Genomic DNA, 17,927 nt, shown 5'->3' on the forward strand with positions numbered 1-17,927 from the left:
AGGTTTGAAAAATACAAATTCCACTGTAAATTACTTGCCATGTGATTTGTGCAGTTTGGCATTGTATTATGCAGAGTTTCTAACTTATATTTATTGCATTTTGCAATATGCATTGCAGTTATTGCTTTTGTAGTTGCTGTCGAATGTGCTGCAAAAAGCACACTGACATTGTAATTAATCCTAGCTTTATGGCGCAGCAATGCTCGTTCGGCATTCTGATATATTTTTAAGATTGCCAAGCTCAAGAAACCTGTAAACATTTGGAAAAAGGCTTTTTTTGCTTCAGTTCACGTAACGTAACCCTGCCCTACACCACATTTCTTCAACTTGAATGCTACCAAACTGGTGCTACGAACACCTACCCTTTCCCTGCAGTTGACATTCTTGGAAATGCTTAGGAAATCATATATTGTCGTCCAAATATGTAGATACTGAAATTTGTGGGAGGATTTTGTTGTATAGTTCTCTACTGTAATCTATAATAAAATATAGATAAAGGAAAGTGAATGTATTTTTACTTTGCTGTTTGATCCAAACCGTCGCACCCCAAAAATGAAACTTTAGCGTAACTGTCGTACGATGCCGTGTGCTGCGCTGTTGCCACTTACATACATACATCTTTATTTCAAATTCATAAACATAAATCTGACATAGCATTAACATAAATTTGAGACGTCACTTGACAAAGTTTTTTATTAGTTTTTGACAAGTTTATTTGTGTCTTTTTGACAACTTTATGGCTACTTTTGTTTAAACTAGCCAATCAAAGTCCAACGAGGGTAAGAGGATGAGTTGTTAGTTCCGCGATTACTCTCCGACAAAATACTCAACCACACGTCCCTCACTTCCCAGGCTGCAATTTGATTAGCAGTGAAACAGAAGCCATCAGAAATCTGTCAAAAATATGTTAAAAAATGGTTAAGTGGTAACGGTATGTTGCGTTGAACTGTAATCTGGGGATATAATACGCCAGGAACAAGGGGAAGCCTTACATGAAAAGAAATGGCAAATCTCAGTGGAGTTCAGTAGGCTGTGTATCTGTAGCTGTTTGCACGCATTGCAGATGAACAATACTTGTTTACAGATGGTCCATTTCATTTTCAAGTTCGTCGCTCGTTATTCGTGAATTGCGAAGGCAATCAACGAGTTACAGCATTGTTGTCAAACTCACTCGTTCGGTCGATTCCCGTCAACACTTTTAGCTACTTTTGGTTCATTTCGCTGACCAGAATTTCTCATTGGAAATTGCTATGAATCTGAACTTGTCCATACAGATGCCTACTTGGATCTCAATCAAATCACGGCTTGTAGCGTACAGATATTAGGCAGTCACAGACATATATTTACGGGGAATGACAAAAGGACAAAATATTTGTGCGTAAAAACAGTCAACCACATTACTGGAAACATCTTTATTAAAAGAAATAAGGCGGACAGGCGGTTTTATTTACAAAATAAGCAACAAAGTCGAAACAAAGATACCCAGCAGAAAGGTGCCAAGATACCAGTCATGGTCAGTTCATTGCCGGTTTAACACAGCATTCAAGAACGTTTAATCTATGGTCTGCATACTATGAACAATATTTCTGTATATATTGTGCTAAAATTAAGAAAGAACTTATTCAAGTAACGATTTAAGTTCAATGCTAAAAGCCTTTTTACTGTTTTTATACTTTACAATGGTTCTTGTGGAACGTACGTCAATCTTGCAACTCGTCACAATAGGGAGCTTTAGCAATGACGACGGCGACGCCGAGAACAACGCCTGGTGCAAAATGAATTTGTATTTTACTCGAGAATCTCGCGATTATCCAGAGTTATTCAGTGTGTCTATTGGTTTAGGAACAAGTCCAAGCTGAATGTGTAAAGAAAGCGTCCATCCCCAAATAGAAATACGGAAATTTAGCTGTCATTGTTCACGTTCTCCAATATACGCAATACTTGGTCATTTCACGTGGTTGTTTCGCAAAGAACGGCCAAGAAATGTACCAGGATTGAAAACGCACGTGCAGAGTTATTATTTTGCTAATTAAACCTTTTGTTTGGTGACGTTCTCGTTCACGTTGCCGTCGTGGTTTGCTAAAACTCCCTATAATATAATATAACGAACGACGAACAGTTATTTTTATTCTATTGCCTTAGATCAAAATTAATTATATTTAATTTTTACAAAAGTGTCATCAATGGATTGCAGTCTTTAGCGACCGATTCTTATAGCAAAGTCCTGGCTCATGCTTCAGCGTCTTTTAACAATGAATAAGTCTTTTCTGAACTCTTTTTCTCTGCGCTTTTGTCAGGCTGTGGAGGCTTGAGATGTTTTATCAACCTTTCTTCCCAGGTTTTACGCTCAGTGAAGTCATAATGATCCAGGAAGGTTCTGTTGCGCAGAGCTTTAGGCAGCTTGCTCCGATCAACTCCGTCGATTCGCATCACAATAACCGACGAGTCACCCATCTCTGTGCTGCGGTACAAAGCCATCTCCAGTTCCCCCCGGCAAAACTTGCTTGACATGTAGTTGTGTGACATGACAGCCAGGACTTTGCGACTTGTGTACACGCTTTCTGCCATGTTGTCGACCACAGGCTTCCCAATCTCAAAGTCTCTATCGTGAATGCAGTAATTTAGCTTATGCTTTTCCAAGAGAGGTAAGAGTTCTTTGTTGACCCAGTTCAGATCCTGGCTGCTAAAGGTCACAAAAACATCATATCTAAACTGGCGTCCGTTCACTGGAGTTTCTAGTTTGTGGAAGAAACAACAACAAAAACAATAACTCTCTGCTTAATAGCCACTAAACATAACATAAAGTTGGTACGTACACCAGGGGGGTGGGGCTACTCTCTATAGTGGACTAAACGGGGAGGCTCCCACCTCCCCGAAAGGTGTAACTTTTTTAGACTATAGGTCTATGAAAGTGTAGGTATTTCACAAGTAAAAGTAATGAAAAGGGTATTGGGAAAACTGTCATTTAGGTATTGAAAAATGCTTTGCAAAATATCTCTAACAAACCCAGCGAATTGTCGATTAATCTAATTGTTTTAAGGGGTATTCAAGTTGAAAATAAAGAAAGAGAAGCCATACCCGTCTATAGGTCTGTGAAAGGGGTACCATTTTATATCGAAGGTATACGAAAGGGTATATAAAAGGGTAAGGGTCGGGACCTCGGGGCGCAGCCTCACGTATAAAAAGTTTGAGTATCATCCATGTTGCACCTCCAGTTCAAGTTAGTTTCTAACGACTCAGTTATCGACGTATTTCGTGTGTTTATAGCTGTAATCTCCATTTATTTACTTAAAAGCAAAGAGTGCAGTATTCCCTTGCTGAATACTTTAATAAACTGCCCCTTCCAAACTACAAAGCTAACTGCAAAAGTCGTTTTCCTATTATATTTTAAAATTACTACTGGATTGCGTTGTAGCGGATACCTGTTCAATTTCGTTACAGTGAGATATCTGTTGGATTGCGTTACACTGAGATACCCATTGGATTGTGTTACAGTCGAAAGAAATGCAATCTCACCAAAGAACGGTTCTTCGGTGTTCCGCTTGTTTCTGCACAATCTAAAAGCGACAAAGGCTGCTACAAAACCCATGATAATGCCGCCTGCAGTGATCGAGGTAATAGCGACCAGCGGACTGTCCTTAGAATCAGCACCAGTGTTCCCATCATCCAGTTCGTCTGCAAAATGTACAACAAGAAAATAAAAACAGTTGAACACAATCATATTCGGACCAAGCTTTTCTTGGTCATGGCGCCAGAGGTAGAGGTGTTTGCAGTGACAATGAAGCTTGGTGTGTCGGAGATCCAACAATCGTTAATTGTAACTGCCAGTTATGACGTCACCTAACGTGAAATGGCGTCAAAAATTTTGACCGCCATCTTGGATTCAAAAAATGCAACATAGAAGGTAGACGGCAAAATTTGGTTGTCATGGAAAGAACAGACTTTTTTGTCACATTAAAACGTTCACAGATTAACTTGGTTAAATAAGTAAAATTTGGGGATTATGTAAATACAATAGAAGGGTTTGTAGCAATACAAACAACTTTAAAAACCATAATCAATTCAGATAAAATCTACAGTAGAACCCCGGTAACTCGAACTCTGAAGGGAAACGTAAAACAGTTCGAGTTACCGGGGTTTCGAGTTATCGGGGTCGATTGCATATTTAATTTGCCAAGTTAATAATTGATAGTTAACTGGTTTTTTCAGCACTTCAGTATACGGTACAGTGCAAATTGAACTTAACTTGTCAGAAACTCTAACAAGACCATACATTCTTATGATAAGAGTGGAAAATGGTTGTAAAATACGTGATCTGTTCGTTGCTCTAATCAATGAGCAACCGTGTCAAGTTGCAAGAACCGGAATTCGAGTTATCGGGGTAAATTTGACCCAAATTTTGTTCAAGGGAAACGAAATTTAGTTCGAGTTAGCGGGGTTTTCGAGTTATCCGAGTTCGAGTTAACCGAGTAAAAATGACTGAAAAGTGGGGGTCAAATCCAAGGGAAATGGCAGTTAGTTCGAGTTAGCGGGGTTGTTCGAGTTATCCGAGTTCGAGTTACCGGGGTTCTACTGTATTTGAACAAGAAATAAATTACCACTAATAATGCAAGCTTACCTTCAGGGGTCTCTTCTTTGATACTCAAGAAAATATTTGCTGTGACAACATCAATCTTAAAATCCACACCACAGGTATACCAACCAACATCTTGAGCGCTTACATTGGAGATGTGCAACTGAAAAGATATGAACTTAGTTGTCGAGTTCGGTTCCAGTGTTGGTCCATATTCCTTTGATTGGTAGTGCTGTGACTCTTTTGGGATTCTGGTTTTGTTGAAAACCCAAAATGTCTCTGGAGCTGTCAGAATAGCTGGATAGATTGCTTCACACTTCAACCAGGCTGGAGACCAGAGCACTGCAGATGCGTCATTTGAAGCTGGTGAGATATGAGGAGCGGTTTCTGGAAAGAAATTAAAAAAGCTACAGATAAAGTAAGCTGTTTCAAATATCGAGGTTGCTGTACCGCTTTTCTCCGTTTCCGTTATCTCGGTCATCGCGCTTCCCTCCCTCAGTTCTCCCGTCTCCCCGGCGTAGACCACCCGTCCCGACCGTCCCTGCTTTTCCAGGTTCCATCCGACTGTCCTATCCCATTTTCCTCCACTAGCAAGTTGATATGATTACGTTCCCAGATCTCTCGTAGACGCAGTCGAAGGTGAGGTGTACGAGAGATGTAGGAAGATTTAAGTTGATACTCAAGGCTAAAAACGTGAAAAACCCATATTTGACCTTACGACGCCTTAGACCTTACAACGCGTTACTCTTTTTCTTCGTCTGCACTTAAGGGTAAAAAAACCGTATCACTTAATTCTTATCATGCACAATCACAACTAACAAACCATTGGTCAGGATATGCAGTTGTCTCGGACTCTCTGTAAATCCTTTGGAAGTGTATATCCCACAGTGGTATACTCCTTGATCTGTTAGTGAAACGTTGAGTATTGTCAGCACAATCATCGCACCGTCGTTGTAAACCTCTCTGGACAATATGAACTTTTCCGATGCGTTCACATTTGACCCATTGTTTTTCCAGAAAGTCGTGGCCGTCTCTTCACTGCATTCCTTTACGAAGCAATCACATTCCAAGGTTGTGTTTCTACCCTCGATGGCTACAACGCCTTGCTGTTCAAGATAAGTGTACTTTATCATATCTTCTCCTATTAGAAAATAAAAGTAATATTTGAGCTACAAAACCAAATAAATATTTTGGGGATTTTGCTGAGACTATAGCAACAGAGACTGGTCTTATACAATTTCAACCTTGGTCATGCAAATAAAGCTCAAATGTTATGTTATGTTATGTTATACGACAAACAATTGATGTTCAGAAACAGTGACTTCTTTAATAATAATTTATGATTGAATATACTTAAAACATACGTTTACCAAATAAAAGTTATGTTAAGTTGCATTGTTAGCTACAATCACGGACGAAACCAGTTGAGACAAACGCATTTCACAGATTTTTCGCGAAAGTCTTGACTTGCAAGCTGGTTAAAAATATGTTATCCCTTCGCCCCCTGCTTAATGTTGTTTTATGGGGTTTGCAATTCACCAGGCTTTGTTTACATAAAACGTCAACATTGACAACATTGAAATGGAGAAGGAAGAGAGGCTAGAAAACTGCTTACATTTCGCAATAAACGTTATGACATTTACTCACTTTTCACCATAATAAAAACGTTCTCCTCAGATGTCCCAAAAAGGTTTTCAGCACGGCAGGTATAGGTACCTTGATGGTATTCAACAACATTTAGTATTTTCATGGATATCAAGTTACCAGGGTTATCTGTTATCATGTACGAGTGTGAGTAGTCTCCATTACGTATCCTGGCACCATTTCTCCACCATGATACACGTGGTGCAGGCCATCCACTTCCCTTGCACCCCAGCTCAGGAATGTCCCCCTTGTCAAATATTTTGACGGACGGCAACTTTTTCAACTTTGGTTTAGCTGTAAAATGCAGAGACATAAAAAATGTTTAAAAAAAAAGTTAAGTTCCAGTACCAGATATGGACCCTGCGGTCACCTTATTTATTGCCAGTGAAACAATAATCTGATATACAGTTAACAAACAAACAAATATTTTGAATCGTAAGAAAAGTTTTGTTGAGCATGCACTGTGTAGCAGACTGAATTGACCGCCTTCGACTTTCGTGGGGCAAGAGTCCATCCTGGGCGGGGCCATTTTTCACCGCTCCCTTTTTCCTCTTCATGATAGACTGTTCACATGCAGTCTCTATCTTTTCCCTGCGCGCTCTGTGGTCGCGGGCTCACTCCCAGCTCTCTCGCGGTTCTTTCTGCTCGTCAACTTTGAGAACACAGAGAGACTGTGAATAGACTGCTTCTCGCTGGAGGTTCTATCAGAGGAACTTGACAAACTATGATTGATTTATATTGATTGACATATTTTTGACATTTTTATGCCGCTCAATATCAAAATAAGCGATTAGCTGCACTAGCAGAAAACTGACCAACACGAAAAACTGAAAAGAATTGATAAAATTAATCAAAACAAGAAGAATAGCAGCGGCACTAAAGCATTTTACATTTTTTATGAAGAAGGTATCTCATTCAAAGCCAGCTTCTCACAAAATAGCCTTTCTGAGAACCTGGAAGGTCAATTCTCTCCAGAGGAGGAGGGGGTGTGGCCACGTTCCCGCCGCGCAGGATATACCCCCTGTCTCTAAACTTCCTCGATCCGCCCCTTAATATGTCTAATATTGCAGAATTGAAAACTATTTTTGCTTGACAAACGCCACGTACGCATATCTTTTGTCAAAAAAGCATTTTAATTTGTGCTATATTGACCCCAGCTCTAGGCAATATGGAAAATAACAAATAACAAACAAACTAGAAAGGAAGTATTGGAGTCAGGTATTGTTCTGTATTATTATTTTTTTTTGTTTTACCGTTTTTAAAAATTAAAGAACAAATAAAAGCTTCTTACTTGGATGAACTGAACAAGATACCACATCCTGACCACGTTTTCCTTTGCATGTAAATTTACCGACATCTTGAACTGAAGTCGAGTTTGTATAAAGAACCACAGCTGACCATTTCTTGTTTCCGGTTGAATCCTCCAGAATGTTCTTATCGTCAATAATCTCGTTATTTCTTGTCCAGATGACGGTGTCAACAGAACGCTGATTAAATGTACAGTTCAGTACTACAGTCACTCTCAAGGGATGTTTTGTGAGATTCTTGTCTCCAGGAGTGATGCTGCATTTAGATGTGCCGGCCGCGAAATGCAAGCTGAATAGCACTATAAGTGTATTAAACAAAAGATAAGATAATAATTAAAATAGATTCGAAAAATTCATTTTGAAAAACTACCAAACATAACTGATAAAACAAGAAAGGAAAGTTTAACAGGTCGGAACAGGAAACACATTAAACAAAGTGTTTTTCCTGTTTGTGATAATTTAAGGGAGAGCTTCGGATATTGTTCAATTCTTGCGCATGCTTATAAGATGCACGATTGCCGACAGTCAATTTGCGAAGCGAATGTGTGGCACCGGCCAGACTCATAAATTTTCTTGTCGCTTTCTACACACTGTGGTAATTGCTCATTCAGAACAAGGGAAACTGCTTTTTTATGAATGATATCTAGGACCTACTGCAAGTTTTTCTTAAAAAATGAATGACTCATATATCATTTTATGGAAAGGCCGTTCTTTCGATATTTCTTTTATCTTCCTAAATATATCCGCCACGGTGTTTTATGCAACAACAAGCTGGCTTTGTCTTGTTGGAGTTATAAAGTGGAATTTGACATCAATCTCTTAGTATTTTGCGGTACCGTCACACTAATATAATTGATATATGTTTAAAAACACACTGCAATTACTGTATTCTATCTAAAAGCTGTAAAATATTGTAGTACAAGAGAGTAGGAGTGCACATTATAAAACCTTAAAACATTGCATAGATCAACCATTTTGAGTGGGTTTTTTTCTTCTTCTTAATTTTGATATTTGATTTTCCTTGGAAACCACCTAATGTTCTGTTCGTGTCGATTACCTTTCAGTCCAATATATGCCTGCATGGATTAATTAATTCCTCCCGCAAACTCAACAGCTTTAATATAATATTTCACATCACTTTAGCTCTCAATGTTTCATTCATTTCAATAAAAATATACACCCAAAAGTTCTTTTCTTATATTTTAAAAAGGTGATTTTTTTCTCAAGCGTTGTATCCCAGCTCCAAAGGAAAATTTTCTCCAGCAGGTTTTCCGCCTATGACGTCATCAGTGTCACGGTAGCATGCAAATTTTGCCAGCACTTAACGATCTAAACGCAGACAGCTGCACTCAAAACTTCGAATCCTCGTTTCTCTTTATATCTTTTCCTTTCACCAAAATGTAAGCAAAAAAGGTATTTTTCCGCATTTATCCTGAGATTGTTACTTGAATTTATGAGCTGTTATGCAGCTACAATGGTTTGCAACGTTCTACCGGTTTATGTATGTTTTCGTGTAAACTGACATACTCCATACTGACACCAGTGGTTGGATAATAAAACGAATCGAAAACAGATCTACATATAAGAACAAAATCGCTCACGTTGTGAAAAATAACATTTCGTTTTTTCAGCTTATCTTGTAGTAATATTCTATGTTGTGGCCAGTACAAATTTGAATTAACGTTTAAGCTTATGTTCCTTTATGATACTCATATATTCAGGCTATAGCGTTTTATTTTTAGCGTTTTAAATTTAAAGGCCAAATTCACATTAAATAATGTATAAATTGAGTATGGGCTTAAATGATCGCAAACTGTTTTATGTTTGACTAAAAATTTTGCCATGAGATATTATCTATTGATGCGAAAAATTCTTTAACTTAACTTACATTTAGTATTGCACAATGAATTGAATTCGACACTTACCTAAAAGAATCAATCGGAGGGAAAGTACCTTTATGTTCATAATGCGTACACTTTAACGCAAAACTTGCCGCTTGGGTTTAAGCTTCGGCACACAGCGAAATGAATACACTGCGGAGCAACGCTTTGAGTAAAGACTTAACGCCACATTAAGACGTGACGGTGGTCCTCTGTAAATTCAGAAGTCTTAAATGCATTGCTTATCACGACTGCGCGGTTAAATCCACCTAAATGGCAGGATGACATATTGTGATTAATAACAACCAGCTGTATCCTGTCTGAGTTATGTTTTTTTGTATAATTTCGTTTCCTTTCGTTAAAATCATGCAGGGGGGAAGCAAATATTCCAAACCTATAATTGCTTCAAAACTCAGCATGAGTTCTAAAAACAAGACAATATTGAGAAGAATTTAGCAATGGACTAAAAAGGTTTTCTCACATTTTGTGAATTAGATGGCGATGTTGTTGCCTGAAAGACGAATAAATATAGCAAAATCAATTTTATTCTCATTTTAGGCATGACTTAATCGACTTCCGTTAAGAAACTTTGACCGGAAAACGTTTTCAAACTTTGTAGTTAAGAGCGGATATGGCAAAAAGAGAACTGTAACTTCCCGTAGAAAAACATGAATATTTTTAGTGAATGTCATGTGAGTTTTTGGACTGTTTTTCGGTCATATAGAAAATGCGACAATAATTGACAAAGTACGCAGATCAAGCAAAACGCTTTGACAATCCGAACGAGCCAAAACAGCTTGGTTGTAGTTTGCGGTCGCTTCAAAGGTGCCTAATCACAAAATTGCCAGTGCTGTGACATCCTCCTTGCAGTTTGAACTGGTGCAAGATTATATTACATTCAGTGTCATAAGTTGAGACAAGATCATTCTTTGTTTAAACGTAACAGGCTTTAATATTGAAAGTGTAGTTATTGTCTTACGCCATAGGCGTTTGTATTGAGCCAACACCCTACAGAGATTATGGGAGGCGCGGTGGCACGGTGGCCTAATGGTTAGTGCGCCGGACTCCGGATCGAGCGGTTCGAGTTCGAGCCCCGGCCGGGGTCATTGTGTTGTGTTCTTGGGCAAGACAATTTACTCTCATAGTGCCTCTCTCCACCCAGGTGTATAAATGTGTGCTGGAGACATAATCATGCTGGGGGGACCCTGCGATGTACTAGCATCCCATTCAGGGGGGAGTAGAAATATTCCTAGCTGCTTAATGCTACGGAAACTGGGATAAGCGCCGGCAGTGTGTGGGCCGCATGGCTCGTAGCTTGCGTTTTTTTCTACAGGGGCCAGTAAAAATACTGAATAAAAATACCTCTACTAAATGTAAATGGAGATTGATGACATTTAAAGTCTGTCGCGCACTGTAATTTACCGGTTCATATCGATCGACCGGTAGCGCGGAAATTTCTAGAAAGTTTGCCTTACCTCCGTTTTCCTCCAAATTTGAAGAACAAGAAGCTGAAAGAATTAGCTAATTACAGAGTGATTTTGGGCCAAGACACTTATATGTGCTTTACATGACGATTTTTTGACCATCGTGGATTTTGAGACCAACCGTGATGGCGGACTCAGTCGAACGGACTTTAAGGAGGCTCGATGTAGTTATTTTAGACTATGGGTGGTTGTTTTGAAAATTAAAATTACCTAGGAAGCCAATGTTCGATTTTTGCCAAAATACACCATAATGATCAAATGTGACCAAATTTTAATTTTTTACCCGTCACTTAGTCACAACGAAATCTAGACTGACACTTGGTGTTTATTTTTTGTAATGTTAAAGTTTAGTAGATTGACTAACTGTTGACGAAATTTTAGAAAAATCTGTAAGAGCGTTTTCAAGTAAATCAAGAATGAAATTTTCAGAAAAACAACGTTTTAATATAAAATAGGCGCCTTAAAATTGTTTCGTATTATTTGAGCACAGTTTCTCTCACTGAAATATAAATACTTACACCATCAAAGACCATTAACTAAAAGCGAAAGACTTTTTGCTTTAATTTGTTAAAATATATCGACTGCCGATTGTAAGAAATTATAAGAAAATACCAAAAACTTCATTCTTGATTTACTCTAAAACGCTCTTACAGACTTTCCTAAAATTTTGAGCACAGGTAGTAAATCTACTGTACTTGAACATATCAAAAAATGAATACCAAGTGTCAGTCTAGATTTCGAGAAAACCAAGCTTGTTTGAGAACAAAAGAAAACGTCAATGGTTGCTATGGTAACCTTTGTGACAAAGTGACGAGTACAAAATTAAAATTTGGTCATATTTGATCATTATGGTGTATTTTGGCAAAAATCGAACATTGGCTTCCTAGATAATTTTAATTTTCAAAACAACCACCCTTCGGCTAAAAAAACTACATCGAGCCTCCTTCAAACAGGCGGCCCAGACGTTGTTTGTGATCCGTGACAATATTGTTCAGGGGCGGATCCAGGGGGGGGGTGGATTGGGTGGCTAGCCACCCCCCTTGATCCACCAGAAAAATGAAAATAAGAATAAGAAAATAAGGACAATGTCCATCCACCTCTCATAGTCAGGCGGCCGTTCAAAGTTAAGGACGGCCATTTTTCCATAATAGGAGATTTTCGACAGCCTGTTTTTCGAACTTCTGGCTTAATGTAACAAAACATGTGTGTATAATTTTGAAAAAATAGATTCCTTTTAGCTTTCAAGAATTGTTTTAGCCTTGCTAGAATGATTTTCGTCTTTATTTACGTCTTTTTTTAGCGAGTTTTCTTACCGTTTTTTCGCATCGAAGCGATTTCACAAGCAAGCAAAGTCGCCAAAGTTGTCCCAAGGCCACTTTGCCAAGAGCTAAAAATTTCTACGCACGTGGGTGAGCAAAACAACGCATATCTGTTCTTTCCTGTAAGTTCGTGGCCTGTCAAATTTCAATCACTGTTCATTTCATAACTGAAAACTATACTTTTTCTCCGAAATATAACTCAAGGTAAGTTGAGGAAAGAATATTTTGCCAAATTATCAAGGAAAAACAGTGTTTTAATAACTTAATTGACAGCTGTATAAAGCTGCTCAGAATCGCGGAAATCACGTCTAAGAGGCTTCAACTTTTCAAAATTTTCTGCGGGGAGCATGCCCCCAGACTCCCCTAGGGGGATGGAGCCTATGGCTCCATGAAATATGGTCCTCAGACCCAAAATAATTTGCGCTCCCATTTTCAAAAAACTGCCTAAAAGCCTGAACCCCCCCCCCCCATAAACAAATTGGGGCTTAAACAATTTAGAAAACAAAAATATTGGTAAACAGCCACCCCCCTTTGAAAAATCCTGGATCCGCCCCTGTTGTTTTACGTTCTGAGCCATTTAAGAGAATGAATGAGAATGGGTCAAAAATCGAACTAAATTCAACTTGTAGTAGAGGATTTAAACAAAAGTAGCTAACCTTGCTCTGCACTTGTGTTTTCTTGATGTCTCTGAGATTGCTGCCCCCCGGGGGGGGGGGAGGTACTTCATATAATGGCCTATACGGGGAGGCTCCGCCTGAAAGGGGTACCTTTTTCAGGCTTCAGGTATATAAAAGGACAGGGATTTCACAAGTTTAGGTATATGAAAGGGTAGGGAAATTTGTCATTAAGATATTTAAAAAGTCCTTTAAATTAATTATTTTGAACAGACGCAACTTTTGGCTGTATCGTCTTAATTTATTAAGCGCTACATAAGAAAATGTCAAGAAACGTCCTGTTTTAAGTATATTTTGTGTCGTGTAGGTATATGAAAGGGGTACTTTTTTTTCAAAAAAAGGTATACGAAAGGGGCGCTTTTTTCTGTCAAAATGGTATATAAAAGGGTAAGGGGTTGGACCTCGGGGCGGAGCCTCCTCGTACAAAACGTTTTTGAGTTCCCCCCCCCCCCCGGGGGTTGCTGATAATGTCATCAGATTATATTCACGATTGCTTGCTAATTTCACGTTTCCGACGATTGTTTCTTATTCGAAACTGGAAATCGGTCTTTATTTATTTTATAAAAAGAAAGTTATTGCTCAGTTCAAACCAAAAGAAAATATAATAGGTCACCATAATCATTTACTGGAAAATGACGATTTACCTCTCTGGCGCATAAAGAAAAAGCCGCCAATTTTTTAGGGGGAGACAGTTAACCAGATGGATGGATTCTAACCTTGGGTTTAGTAAGTATCCTGGTTAGTATCCTGTTAGTACCCTGGGTTTAGCTTTTGGTCTTGTTTGTCCTATTGGAGATGGCCTTCATTTTCGGTAGAAATAACCATATTTGGTTAGTCACGTGACCAGAACACAAAAACCCTAAAAACTCACACTGCTTACATTTTTCTTCGTTGAAATCAACTCCCCGGGTAGAGTGCATTTAGAAGCAAAATCTGTAGCACGGATTTGTTAAATTTCGCGTTACCGACGTCATAACTTAAAAAAATAATGTAAATTTCAACAAATCCATGCTACAGATTTTTCTTCTAAATGCGCTCTACCCGTGGTGCCGAGAAAAATGTAAGCTGTGTGAGTTTTTAGGGTTTTTGTGTTCTAGTCACGTGACTAACCAAATATGGTAATGACTACCGAAGATAAAATAAAGGCAACCTCTATTAAATAGAACAAACATGGAAAAAACTAAATCCCGGATACTAAGGATACCCAAGATATGACGATAAAAAGCCATCCATAGTAACCATTATGTAGTTAAGTTTCTCCCCCCTTAATGTGCGTGCGCTAGTTATCACAGCTCATAGTACGTTTAGTTATTATTATGGTACATCGAAAGCAGGTTTCGGTAAATTTCAAAGAAAAGATTTACAGTACACGCGTGCACATTCAAAATGTGAAGCGTGAAACTGCAAGACTGATCGGACTGCGTAGAAAACTTAATGCGGCAGAGACATGATAGAGACCAATCCAAGAGTCAAAGATGCATAACTGTAGACAGCTGTTTAGGACTCTTTAGTCCTCGTCAGTACAGTATAATGCCACAGAGAACAGAATGTGCAGCCAACGCGAGTCAACTGTTACAATCCTTGTGCGCCCTCTGCTCGTGGCATTATTTCGATCAACACTTCCGTGGCTCTTTTCAAAACGTTTTTTTTTTTCATTCCGCTTATAAGCCCTCACGGATATAAGCCCCTCCGCTTATAAGCCCACCCAAAACCTCTTACGAAGTTTTATAAGCCCAGGGCTTATAACCGGAATTTTATGGTATGTCATAATTTAAACAAACACATCATAACTTGCTTTCACAACTATAATATATAGCATTCAAAAATTCATTTCAACTAAGTTAAGTACAACTGAAATATAACAATCCTACCACAAGATCGCTTTTTCGAGTGATCGTAAATCAGTGGAGAATACGTTCTGAGGAATTATTCAGTTGAATCTCTTCAAGAAAGAAGCGTATTAACAGCAGGGTATATGAACATTGTAACAAAAATGAGCCTTTTTCGCGTTAACTTTGATTACACGTGTATTCGTTATCTTTTCTTTCTAGTTGATATCTCAATTATAAATTAAGATCGCTGTTCATTATAATTATTTCATAAATTACTCTATACACAGATTTCATCATCTTTGTAAGCTGTTCCCGTTGTGTTAAAAAATGCTATTATTATTACTGGATAAATTCAAATGAGTATGTATATTACAGTCGACAAGATATTGCGTTGCCCACTCACTGTACTTTCACAGAGACATTTGCTTACGTAATTTAGTAATACGTTCGTTCACTATGTGGACTTACATAAAGGTACGTTTATAGTTTGGGGATACTATGCGGCCATTAAGTGCAAGATACTGGTCTGCTGCCCCATCACTGGGACCTTTGCTTACGTCAGCAGTTTAAACGTAACACGTGCGCTGCTATGGCAACTAAGATAAAGGTATACAGTGTGGGCGCACCTAAGTTATACAGTCATAAGGTACAAGTTCTTCGGTGCCCCATCATTGCAATTCAACAGAGGCTTGTGCTTACTTCAGCAGTAACACGTTACTATGGTAACCTAGATAAAGGTGTATTAAGGGTTTTCATCAAAAAAATGAAAATTTAACTTCACTTAAATCTAAACTTAAACCTTTCTTTTTTAAAAACTTATTAATACTATTAAAGTTGGTGTCCTTCTTTAAGGCAACAATATGACGGCTACAAAATTGAACAGAACAGGAAGTGGATTCTATACCATTCGCTTTCACTTCATAGCTTTTAAGCTTCCACTTCATAATTAATAATCATAATGTTTTAAAGTTTAAAATATCCGTTTTTTGTAACAATTAAGGAACGGGTTCATCCAGTACATCATAGATGCTTTATTAATTTCCAAACGAGCACTGAATCAATACCAAAATTTGTATAGAGATAAATGCTTTTTATATATGTGAAAATAATAGCTTTCTAGGATGAACTGTTTAAATTTTAGAATTTTGATGACGTCAGATAAAGCCACTAATAGTGTGGGCTCACTTAAGATATACGTCCATAAGGTACAAGATATTTGGTCATCCCATTATTGCATTTTGATTGTGACCTTTGCTTGCGTCAGCAGTGACACGTTACTATGACAACCACGATTTTAAAGGAATATAGTGTGGGCGCCCCTATGAAATATAGTGGTGAAGTATATATATACTTCTTAGCTTGCCATGGACGAGTTCATTACTTCTACTCTCTGACCATTTATTCTAATTTTTAACATGCTTTTGAAGGCTGCTTTGAACTTTGAAAGCCGCCAAGCATAAAGGAACGGATTGAGCAAAGACTTCATGGTGAAAATGTAATAAAATATTGCAAACAGGTACATTTCGTACGATTTGTGATCTTCACATGTAGGGCATGCACCAATGACTTGATAAAACACAAACCAAGGCGCGAGACAGAACAGAAATAAACACAAAGCCACTAGCATCGCTTTAGTCATGTTTCTTTCTCTTCTGTACGCGTTCATCACCATTCGTCCCGACTCGTCAAGGCTGTTCATGGCGGCGCTCTTTCGATGCCTCCTCACCACAAGGTAGAGACGAAAGTAGAAAACAACGCTGATAATTGAAGGCAGCACGGTGTGGACGCCAGATATGATATTTATAAGCACGATCGAGTAGTTAAGTTCTCTAAGCACCGTGCGATACGACATGTATATACTACTGCAGAGCCAGATTATTAGAATCCAGAAAAACACTCGTTTCTTTGTCACTGTGGCATTGTGTTGTAACGGCCTCGCCACGGCTATGTACCGATCATACGACAAAGCCACCACATGCAAAAGTGAAGCAACAAGAAACAGCGAGCTTACAGCTTCAATCGAGTGAACAGCTGTAGATGAAAATGTCAAGATCCACCAAGCACAAAGTGGTTCTTGCACCAAACCCACGAAAAAATCAGCCACGGCTTGGCTCGCGATGAGAAGATTGGAAGGCGCCCTCTGTAAGTTTCTGTTTGGGTCTTTCCATACAGCAAGGACCACTAAAGCGTTTGCCAGCAAAGTGGCTACCGCTGTAAGAGCTACAAATACTGCCCAGAAGTACTTTGAATGAAAGTTCGCTTCTTTCCAAGGGCTGCTAGAAGGATCGTAAAAATTGTCCTCCATCTTCACCGATTTGGAAGATTTGTTTTTTTGTCAGTAGTGAAAAACAATGAAATTGGATTTGCTTTGTATATCTTTCACATGTATCGTTTGCAATTCTAAACTGTTAGTTTAAGAAAGCAAACATCCTATTTAATATTGAGCCCAATCAGGAATCAAAACCGTCAGCTGTGTCTAGTGAAGCTTACTTTAATTCTTTCTTTCACCGGCGATCTGTCAAAAAATAATTGTTATTGAGACCTTTGCGTCAATCATATTTTCCTTTTATTATGTAGTTTAAAGCGATTAAATCAAACTTCTAGTCTTATCGCCTAGCAGCGTGTGCTTATTTCTACACCAGTAGCATTAAAGAATAATGAATTTGTATCTTTTTTATAATTAATTGATTTGATTTTCAAATTTATTTTTTTCCATTCGGAAGTGTTAGTTTAAGAAAACAAGCACCCTTTTAAGATTACAGGCAATCAGGAATCTAAGAAACAGGTGTATTTTTTTAGTTTTGCTGTATTCCTTTCAACACCGATGACCTGTCAAACGAACAATACAGCGGTTACTTAGTGATTTTAGAACTTTTTTGAGCTTGTGTTTTAATTGTAAATTTTCGGTTAGGATTTATATTTCTTTTTTTGGAAGTTTTTTTTATTTTGATGTTAATTTTTCTACATTTCCGTATAATTAACTTGTGAGAAAAAATAATTATACTTTTAATTGCAATTGCAAGAAAATTAACAAGCTAGAAGCACTGGAAGTCTTTAATCAAAACAAATCGCCCACCGTTTGCAAATAAAACTGAGAACTGAACCAGGATGTAAATTCCAATTTGTGAAAAACAAAAGAAGATCTCTGATTTTAAAGACATCTTTTGACGAATTGATACAAAAAAACTTTCATGTGGCTTAGTTAGTACGACCA

The 17,927-nt window shown here is 38.1% G+C and overlaps 2 protein-coding genes across 3 annotated transcripts; both read right to left on the reverse strand.

Annotated features, from left to right (window-relative positions):
* Positions 1-1,407: 1,407 nt before the first annotated feature.
* Positions 1,408-9,656, reverse strand: LOC144665150 (roundabout homolog 2-like). Of its 2 annotated transcripts, none has more exons than XM_078526320.1 (7): positions 9,450-9,654; positions 7,509-7,823; positions 6,221-6,511; positions 5,397-5,714; positions 4,619-4,960; positions 3,517-3,675; positions 1,408-2,735 (listed from the first exon to the last, which is right to left on the reverse strand). In XM_078526320.1, the coding sequence occupies exons 1-7, from the start codon at positions 9,487-9,489 to the stop codon at positions 2,230-2,232; spliced, it is 1,971 nt and encodes a 656-aa protein (XP_078382446.1). In that variant the 5' UTR covers positions 9,490-9,654; the 3' UTR covers positions 1,408-2,229. The 2 variants fall into 2 exon arrangements, with proteins under 2 accessions (XP_078382446.1, XP_078382447.1); XM_078526321.1 differs by having other exon boundaries at positions 2,573-2,735; positions 3,423-3,675; positions 9,450-9,656.
* A 5,022-nt stretch (positions 9,657-14,678) lies between these two features.
* Positions 14,679-17,103, reverse strand: LOC144665875 (octopamine receptor beta-1R-like). The gene has a single exon (XM_078527156.1). The coding sequence runs from the start codon at positions 17,016-17,018 to the stop codon at positions 16,068-16,070; it is 951 nt and encodes a 316-aa protein (XP_078383282.1). The 5' UTR covers positions 17,019-17,103; the 3' UTR covers positions 14,679-16,067.
* Between the last annotated feature and the right edge of the window lie 824 nt (positions 17,104-17,927).

This window comes from Oculina patagonica, chromosome 9 (genome assembly GCF_052425735.1).
Source record: "Oculina patagonica isolate OP01 chromosome 9, crgOcupat, whole genome shotgun sequence".
In the NCBI taxonomy this organism is placed as follows: domain Eukaryota; kingdom Metazoa; phylum Cnidaria; class Anthozoa; order Scleractinia; family Oculinidae; genus Oculina; species Oculina patagonica.

Coding starts and splice junctions, on each gene's coding strand:
- LOC144665875 (XM_078527156.1), bottom strand. CDS start 17,018: ATGGAGGACAATTTTTACGATCCTTCTAGCAGCCCTTGGAAAGAAGCG.
- LOC144665150 (XM_078526320.1), bottom strand. CDS start 9,489: ATGAACATAAAGGTACTTTCCCTCCGATTGATTCTTTTAG. Junction 5,715..6,220: donor CGTTTTTATTATGGTGAAAA/GTGAGTAAATGT, acceptor ATTTTCTAATAG/GAGAAGATATGATAAAGTAC. Junction 3,676..4,618: donor CAAAGAAGAGACCCCTGAAG/GTAAGCTTGCAT, acceptor TACATTTTGCAG/ACGAACTGGATGATGGGAAC.